This window comes from Cyprinodon tularosa, unplaced genomic scaffold, assembly GCF_016077235.1.
Source record: "Cyprinodon tularosa strain WSP-4 unplaced genomic scaffold, ASM1607723v1 ctg499, whole genome shotgun sequence".
NCBI classification, from domain to species: Eukaryota; Metazoa; Chordata; class Actinopteri; order Cyprinodontiformes; family Cyprinodontidae; genus Cyprinodon; species Cyprinodon tularosa.
Genome location: NW_024039228.1, coordinates 836,938 through 846,543, shown reverse-complemented (window position 1 = coordinate 846,543; position 9,606 = coordinate 836,938). Strand labels below are relative to the sequence as shown.

The 9,606-nt window shown below is 37.5% G+C and overlaps 1 protein-coding gene across 1 annotated transcript in view; it reads left to right on the top strand.

Annotated features, from left to right (window-relative positions):
* Positions 1-1,611: 1,611 nt before the first annotated feature.
* The window catches only part of galnt16 (UDP-N-acetyl-alpha-D-galactosamine:polypeptide N-acetylgalactosaminyltransferase 16), a 57,971-nt gene continuing 49,976 nt past the window's right edge, over positions 1,612-9,606 (top strand). The window contains exon 1 of the mRNA XM_038302733.1: positions 1,612-1,989. Coding sequence (XP_038158661.1) covers positions 1,789-1,989 — 201 coding nt within the window. The 5' untranslated portion in view covers positions 1,612-1,788. The remainder of the gene's footprint in view (positions 1,990-9,606) is intronic.

The window sequence follows — 9,606 nt, the reverse complement described above, 5'->3', positions numbered from 1 at the left end:
AAACTGGTTCTAACCTTCCTCTGTCTTTGCTCACAGGAAACCTGTCTCAAGCCTGAAGCTCTGGGTAAGCTTAACCTGCCTTCCAGCCCTGGTGAGCCAAACCTGAAGATTCCTATTTGGATTTCCCCTGCTGCTCTCTGTGAAGAGCTGGAAACTCTGATCAAGGTCTACCATTCAAAGTCAGAAGCTAGACGCTGCAGCTGCTTGTGTACTCTGCTGAACCAACAGTCTCTGGACCCAACGGTTCCCTCTCTCACAAGAGAAGCCTGGACCCCGTCAAGGTAGAATCAGAATTATCTAAAAGGACTCATTAATCATCTGCCTGCCCAGCTAATCAAACTATCATCTCTGCAGACTTCAGTGAACCCAACCCGGACCTGTTCCAGATCCAGTTCATGTTTTTGTGTGTCAACATCTTAAATAAACTCTGTTAAACTTTTACCCAGCCTCCGTTGTGTTCTGCAGGTGGGTTTGATATAAAACCAATGATGACAGTTTAATTCTTATTTTGTTGTTTTCTCTGGTTATTTTTCAGTTTTCAGGTTTTTATTAGTTGCCCTCTGCTGCCTTCTTGTGTTCTCCTTTTTCCCTAGCTCCTTTCCTGTTCTGCTCTGCTCACACCTGCTCCCAATCTGCTCGTTAGTCCTCTCTTTGTTTCAGTCTCCCATAAATACACTCTCTGTTCAGTTCCTCAGTGCTGGTTCCTCGTCAAACTTCCTCCAACTCTGTGTCATTGATTCTTCCTCCTCGTGATTGTTTCCCCCAGATGTCTCCATGGTTTTGGTTTGTTTGACTTTGTTTTCTTGTTTGATTTTTGGATTCCTGCCTCAGTTGTGTGTTTACCTGTCTTTTAAATCATCAAGAAACTCACCTCTGCTTCCCTGCCTGCATTTGGGTCCACAAACCTCAACCAAATCCTGACATTATTTAGGTAGCGCATTGCTCAAAACAAATGTCACCTTAGATAGAATATTCACTTGACCATGAAGAAACATTTATTTTCCTCAGAAAATAAAATTGAAATTACTAAAACATCCTTACCTTAGCTCTTAGCTGCTGAAAAGCAGAACATAGATCTAATGGAAACTACAATCCTTTATGTATTAAATCATTGTCCAATTGTTTGAGGCGACCATATTCTGCAGTGTTTGTGTGCTCAGGATGTGAAGTGTTATCTCAGCAGATTAAAAAACATTTTTGTGCTTCACTTTTTAATTAAGCAACATCATTTGTTTGGGTCTCAGGAGATGTAATCAGTGTCTGGTGAATCTCAATATACAGGGTTGGTTTATTCTCATAAAATTAAGAGCGCTATGCATACAGGTAAAGTGTTACCTGTGAATGTTTTATGTGCATGATGCATCAGGAGTGTCTTCTTTCTTTTTAAAGGGGAAGATGTGATTTTCATTGTAACAATGTATTACCGTAATAACAAAGGAGAGACGATATTCAGATTTTTTTTTTTTTAAGAACAAAAAGCAGTTTGTCCCTCTCTTTTCCTTGTTATATGTCAATTGTTGGCTGGAAATCTTGCCTGTTCTTCCCTGGAGAATGTAAGTGAAGTATGAGCGGCAGTGTTTGGTGTTGCTTATAATCCTCGGCGCTAGGACCGTGCGCTCAGTCGGTGCGTAAATCCCAGCAGAGGGAGGCTTCTCTCCGACAGGAGCTGTAGAAGCAGGAGCTGTCTGTCTGCTCGGCAGGTTCAACCCATCACCGGCGGGGGCGGCTGCACCTTCTGCCCGCGGACGGACCTGAACCAGTCGGGCTCGCCCTCCTTATGGGCTCACCATGCGCAGGATACGGGCCAACGCCATCGCCATTCTGACCGTCGCCTGGATCCTCGGAACGTTTTATTACCTGTGGCAGGACAACAAGCCCGCCTCGACGCCGTCGTCGTCCGCGTCTCAGGCTCGCGGCAGGAGCCACGGACAGAAGCTGGCCCCCGGTCGGCTGGAGATCCACCGGGACGACAGAACCATCCCGCTGATTGTAAGTAAAGGCACCGCTGAGGGGCGTTTCTAGTCAATAAAACATGATGAGACTAAAAGGAGAATGGTCTGGAGGCGATGGGCTGCGGTGTGGAGACTGTGCGCTGCATGTTGATTTGCATGTGTGTGAAACTTGGATAGATGGTGCTCAGCTGAGTGTCTCAACCAGAACGCGTCCAGATGACATGGATGTGGTGCAGGAACAGCTTTCCTCTCTTGTGCAATAACGCCTCTGTAGCTCAGCGCAGCCTGCAGCCTGCTGCAGCCTGGAGCCTGGAAAACAGCCTCAAGGACCATTTTCCCATTAGGAGCTTTCTCTTAAGTCCAATGCGTCATGCGCAAACCACCAGTAAACAAACAGCCTTGAGAACTTTCCAAGGGCGCTTCCAGAAAGTTTTATCTGGGGTGGGTGAGTATGAATGTGACATAAATAAAATAAAGTTGTCATGGATTACCTGTCAATGCATGACAGCTGTCATGCATTGACAGGTAATGCAATATTTGGTTGGAGAGCCATGTTCAAAATTCTGATGTTTAAATATTTATTTTAATTGTAACATCTAAATGAAGTTAAATCCATTTTCCTTCAAGGAGAATAAAATGTTGACCTAGGAACAAAATAACAAAAACTGGCTGCTTCATCAGCTGATCGCGATGACTGCTTTGATCCATGTGCATTTTAGTTTGGATCTCTTATATCTAAGATTAAAGGGTTACTGAAATTTTAACTCGATATCGACACTCAAGAAAATATTCAATTTCAATACCATTTTTAACACCTGGGGGCTTAAAAATGTCAAATGATTAAAGGTTTAATCCAGACACAGAGAAGGTTTTCTCGGCATAATCACAGGTGTCAGTTAAATAAGGATACAAACAAATTCATAAATAACCCAAACATAACAATTTAAAAATATTTAAAGGGAATTATTCTTCCTGTGTCTTTAGTATCAATACCATGTTGAATTATGAATGTATCTGAATACAACCTTTAAGCATATATTTTTTTGGAGTATTCATTGTGTTTTGACAACCCTTATTTTGTTGTGTCTTAATGCGACCGTGTGTGTTTATTAGTTATACTCCCTTAGTTTACTTGCTTTTATTTTGCCCCAGCAGCTTCATATTATCCCCTGATTAACTTACCTCCATTCAATGTCGTTCTCCATTATCTCCTCAGTATTTAAACTCTCTTTTGGTCTTTCTTACATATAAGTCCTCTATTTTTATTAGATCTTAGCAATGCTCATCATACGTTACTGCAGAAAAATCTACACTACTATTTTACTACAACCTCCATGCCCCCTAAACGGTGCTATTGGAACTTTTCAGGCTTTCACAATACAGTAGGTTGAAAATCAAAAGTTTTCATATCGAGACATAAGATAAAGAGCGACCTAATAGGCTGCAGATAGTCACTGAAGGTCTAACCATGTCAGATTAGGTGCTGGAAATAGTCTTGTTGTCTTCTCTAGGGGCTCAAAGGCTAAAATAGCCCATTGTCAAAGTTAAAACTGTTGCTGCAGGGCTTCAGTAACCTCCTGTTTGTAACCATAGATCTAGTTAAAGAGCCTGTCCTCTCGGATTAGACTGTGTTATCTAGCAGCAGGCATTCTGCTGCATTAGGCGTAAAGGGATAGAAGCATGCATTCAGAGCTGTAACAAGAAACTGGGAATAATCTTGTAATTAACAAAGCCTCCTTCTTATTTTATCCAAGGTTCAGAAAAATTAATACAGTTAAGATGGAAGGGAGTTTTCAGTAAATCTCAAACAAATATCCCTCTGCTGTGGCTGGCTCCAGGAAGATGATTCGAAATGTGTTGACAGGATTTATTGAAACCATTGCAACAGCCACACGATGTCCTTTCAGATACATCTACCCTTGCAGCCCTCTCTAAGCTGTCCCCTCGCCTTGTGTATGAGAAGGAGGACCTGTGTTTAAAAATGTGAGCCAAGGTTCAGGGTTGGACCCATGCAGTACCCTGGCAATTAGACATTATTTTTAATCAGATCGCTCTGTGACCTGAAAGGGAAGCTCCCCTCTTTTGTAATTGTTGATTTTGTCAGTGGGGTCTTTGGCCTGTCACCAAACTGAGATGTCCCCACTGTTTGTTTTGGTAATCTGACCTGACTCCTGCCTGCTGCTAGCTCCGCCCGCTCTTCAGCTGGTGCAGACAGCCAACCTGCTGGGTGTCTTTTCTCTTGTCATAAATAATTCCTTTTTTTATTTGTGGATTTAAATGGATTCTTCCTTTTTTTCTTCTGCTTATTGACTCTTGTAGTGCTTCACAACATTTTCACATGTACATGTCTTATGCAACCACAAGTTTTAATGTATTTCAGTAGAATTATGGGGCTAAATTAGGGGCATGCAGTTTATTAAAAACAGTGTGTTTTAAACAAAACAAAAATGATTTGGAACCTGAAAAAAATTAAACTGGAAATGATTTTTTGAAGGAAAAAAAGAAAACAATATTTGAAATTGGGAAGAAATGTTTAAAACCACAGTTTACTTTCTCTTTTTTAATTTTCAAACTGGTGCCCCTTCAGTAAGGGAGTGGAATTTAAATTAAATGTTATGGAATACAGACTGACAGCACAGGTACCTGAAAGAAATAACCCCAAGTGTTCCATTCACAGTTCATGGAAACTAGAAATACCTTTAAAACATGGTCCATATTTTGTGTTTATAAGATTGGTTTTGAAAAATAACATGATTCACTGTTTTAAACAGATTTCTACTTCCCATGGTTCCTGAATGCCACACCTGGAGTTATTTTGATCAGGAGTTGAAACTGTCAGTCATTTAATACCCCAGGTCATCGAAGTCCATCGCCTGCACACAGACACAAGCAGTTTGAGACATAAAAAAAAGAATAAATCTGAAACAAAAAAGGAACCTAGATAAGTAGTTTTAAACATTTGGTTGTTATATTTTTCAGTGTAAAAAAAAAATCTGTTTAAAATCCTTCTTTTAAAATAAAAAAAAATGTTTTTAAAGAACATTATTGTCCCAATTTAGCTCCATATAGGATTTTATGTGATATGTCAAAACATATATAGAGTGAACGAAGGAGGCTATTTTTAAAAGAACTTAAGTCATAAAGCTGTTTATGAGGAGCAAGGAACAAACCAGGTAGGTTGAATATATTGGTGGAGAGGTTCTGCTTTAAACCTTTTCTTGGACCAACGGTTCACCCATCTTTTAAACAGGATCAAGAGTGGCCCAATCTAGAACAGACTGATTCTCTCTTTAAAAGAATGGAGAGCATAAACCAGAGAAGTATGAAAGATCTGTTACTGAAGAGTTTGCCACAAGCCATGTATGACACACAGCAAATATGTATCAGAATACAAAACATCAATATAAAAATCACTGTAACACTTTCCTGATTTTTTATTTTTTAGTTAGGTTGAAAACCAAGTCATTAAACATCACTTTATTTTGATCTAGCATAGAGGTATAAGAAAAAATTGATTCTGTCACATATTGTGATATTTGATATTATATATATTGGTTTTGATTAAAATAGATCCTAAAAAACAAAAAAAGACAAACAAACATATATATATATATAGATATATATATATATCTATATATATATCTATATATATATAGATATATATATAAAGATATAGATATATATATATATATCCCCAGGGCAGCTGTGGCTACAATGTAGTTTACCATCCGTGAGTGTGTGTGTGTGTGAATGGGTGAATGACTGAATGCAGTGTAAAGCGCTTTGGTCAAGTCTCCAGACTTGAAAAAGTGCTATATAAGATTACAGGTCAGAATTATAGTACTGTTAAGAATTTTAAACCGCTTTCACCCCGATCATATATATTAAGTACCTCATCTATCGTCATAATTACTGTATTGCCACATTTTTACCAATTCAAACCACTGGTCTATCAAAGAAAATGCAAGTAAAACAGAATGAGGTTTTGTTTAGGCAGTGTGAACATTTGGAAAAGGTTCAAGTAATGTGGATTCATCTGCACATCTACTTTCCCTTCTTTCCTTTCACTCTCTGACTCTATTTTCATTAGCTGCATTTTATTACAGATAACAAATGATTTATAAAAGCAGGCTTCACTTCCCTCCACCTATTTCCCTGTAATTTCCCAACACAGTGTTTTAGTTTCCAGTAACACATTGCATGTGAATTTTCTCTGATTAAATTTTCACTGTAATCACCGGCCTCACTGACCTGCACATCTGTCGCCTCATTTTTAACGCAGGGCTTGTTGCAAACATCCGACCTTAGCTGGCCATTAACCCTCAGGCTTTAGCTCTTGCATGCTTTATGTGTGCCATTAGGATTTTATTAAAGGTTTAAGTTCCTTATGTTTAAATCTAGTATCCGACATAAAGATTCTAGTGTCTGCGCTCTAATGTCCTGCTGGTTTTTGGGGCCAGACTCTACACTGACATTCTGTTCAACTTTTTTTTATTTTTAACAGCCATGTGACCAAGTTCATAACTTCTCGACAGAATTGGGTTAAATGTGCTGTTAACAATATTGTCTGAGCTGGGATTAAGTGCATGCTCCATTACTGACAGTGCCTCCAAAGACAGTTAGTGTGAGTGCAGAGCTCCAGTTCAGAAACGTATTTTTTAACACCCTAAAATGCTCTTTACATTTTCTTTTTAATTTATATTAATTGTTCTTCTGAATCTGATTCATCTATCTCTAATAGTAACAGTATACATTGTTGTATTAAATCTGTACAAAAAATTAAATGTATATATATATATATATATATATATATATATATATATATATATATATATATATATATATATAATTAGAAAAGGGTGTCGCAAACACTTTAAGGTTCTATGTCTGACTTGCACTTTCTGGCACAGGCTGTAATTACCGAGCCTGCTGCACAAAACTGATCTGATATCCATTATGAAGGTGTAACAAAAAATAAATAGCGTCTGGTTCTTAGAAATGTTTCAGTGGCAAATATAAACAAAACTAAACCCACTGTAGTCAGATAATCCAATGCACTGTCAAACTTTTCAGTGGATCAGTAACTCCTGAGAGCCAGAACACAACCAGTCTTCAAATACACGCAGCAGATGGTGCTTCCAGGTAATTTGCTGAGTGTTTTAGCGAGGCCTGTAAGAGCAGATCTCGTTTCTTCAAAACGCAGAGCCTCAAAAGGTCTACTGTTACTTTTTTCTCTCATTTGACTTTCTTTAAATTGTTATTTAATGTAAATAAATAAAACAAGTCTCGTTTTACTAGCTTCTCTGATTAGTTTAGGTTCAAATGTTACTTATACTAAAGTTTTAATGAAAAAGCTACATTTAGAATAATTTGCAATCAGAACAGCTAAAAAATATGTAATTTTTTTTTTTTTTTTACAAATGATATACTGGTACATATTACTCTCAGGTGCCACTTCATACTTTGGCTGTTTTGTGCTTGATGATTTTTAGGTTTAACATTCTGTTTTCTGCATTGCCTTTTTGTATTGGCCACATGTGTGTTTGGGATGTTTCACACCATGCATACCTACGTACCTTGGGAATGTTTTTACCATAAAAGTTTTGTGGACATCTTGTACTAACCCCACATTAATTCCTATTCCCTCTGTGGATAATTTGCACTTATTTGTATGTCAATATATACTAATCATTCCTACCAACTATGTACCAGGTGGGACACACTGTGGAGCTGTTTTCATACCAAACATGAAACAATTCCTACCTTCTATTAATGACATCATCACTGCAGGTTTCTTATAGACCATGCTTTAATTGTTTACTTTCTTTAAGCACATTTGGTACTGCCAATAAGTGAATTTCTAACTCTTTAGGGATGTTTCATAAACACAGTGTGTCCATAAGCACTTTCCTTAATTACATGCCATGCATCAACTAGTACCTGCTTTGAGGATGATTGTCTACCAACAATGAATCTATTTGTACCCACCATGGGAATATTTCTTAATCACCTTAATGAGTTTGTTCCAAGCTTGGTTACATTTTGTTTTCAGCCAACAGTTTCTTGTAACTGCCTTGGGATGTTTTTCTATTGACAATCAGTTTGTACGTAAAGGGAGTTGTTGCGCTTGTCCTCATTTTGGAGACATTCTAATGCCAACAAAACATCTGTTGAAGATGTTTTTTGTAAACCATGCCTCAATTTGTCCTGGAATTTGGTAGATTCTTACTCACCATACCTCAATTTTTACCCTCTTTAGAAACATTTTACACTCATAAGGCATCAGTCTATGTGACATAGGAGTTGCGTTAGTGTTATTCTGTGTTTATTAATTGTTTTTATTGTGTGATCTGTGTATACTAGCTGGAGCACCTCTAAGCTTTGCACTGCAGCAGAGTGGAGCTATTCACAGTGTAAATCCACAGTTACATGCTATACTTGGACATGATTTGCACCAGATATGTGTTCATTTGGAGCTCTGCTGCGAATGTTTCATACCAATCATCCATATATTTGTATTCCTATGATAGTGATTTGTTCTTTTTGTGCAATTTGTTCTTGGCTGGGGTTGTTTTAAACTGACCATGCCTAAGTGTGAACCCACCATGTTCATCAGTAGCTTATCTACTGTAGAAATCTCTTCAGCTTCAACATTAACATTTTTGTTCCAAGGCTGGAGATCACTGTATGTGTCATATAGCATATATGTGCCTAACTTAAGTTTTTTTTACTCTTGTTTAGAAAACCTATCATTTACCCTGTTGCGTTTTTTTTTTTTTTTTTTAACTCAGAGTCTTGTGAAAGGTAATACACAGTTCATAAATGTTTAGGACACTGTGTTTATCCAAACTGGGATCGCATTCGCACACCAACGATCATACAAAATTCTCACAAAACACCGTAAATTTCTATTAAATTATGGGCTTGTCATTTGATGAATAAAATACCTAACTTAAAAAAAGTGAAACTGAAAAGTGTTTATTTGCATATTTTTTTACATGAGGATAATATTGAAGACTGAGAAGAGGACATGGCTTTATGTGACTATAGGGCAAAGGTAAATTGATTGCGTAGGTCTTTTTCTTTACAATCACAAGTAATGATGCAGTAGTCCTGTTATTGTGTTATTGCATAAGTTCAAGTAACAAGTAACTTGAACAGTAGCAGCTATGGTCTAAATTATCCTTTTTTTGGATGTTGCCCAGTAGGACTTAATACATTCTATCGAACAATATGAAAATATAGAGTCACGAGTGAGAGAAACATCTATATGGTGGTTTTATAGTCTATAAACCATAATATATAGTACTCCTCATTTCATTGTAGCTTAGCAGCTGGAAAGCTGGACAAATCTGTGAAACTGAGTTTATATTAATAAAAAACTGAGTTTTTCTCATGAAAATCAGCCAAAAAGAGATTAATTGATTCATATTTCGACAGTTATAATATGAAAAAACAATGTTCAACTGATTTTAATGTTTTTTCCTGCCTTTTGTGTAGTACACACAATCATGAATTGTTTTTTATTAGCTGCATAGGATACCATGCTGTTGCTGTGAAACAGCATTTTTGTATGGAGGACCCAGCCACAGGCAAGCAGTAGAAATACAGCTACTTCCGATTTAAGATTCAAATCATAGATTTGTAATTTCAA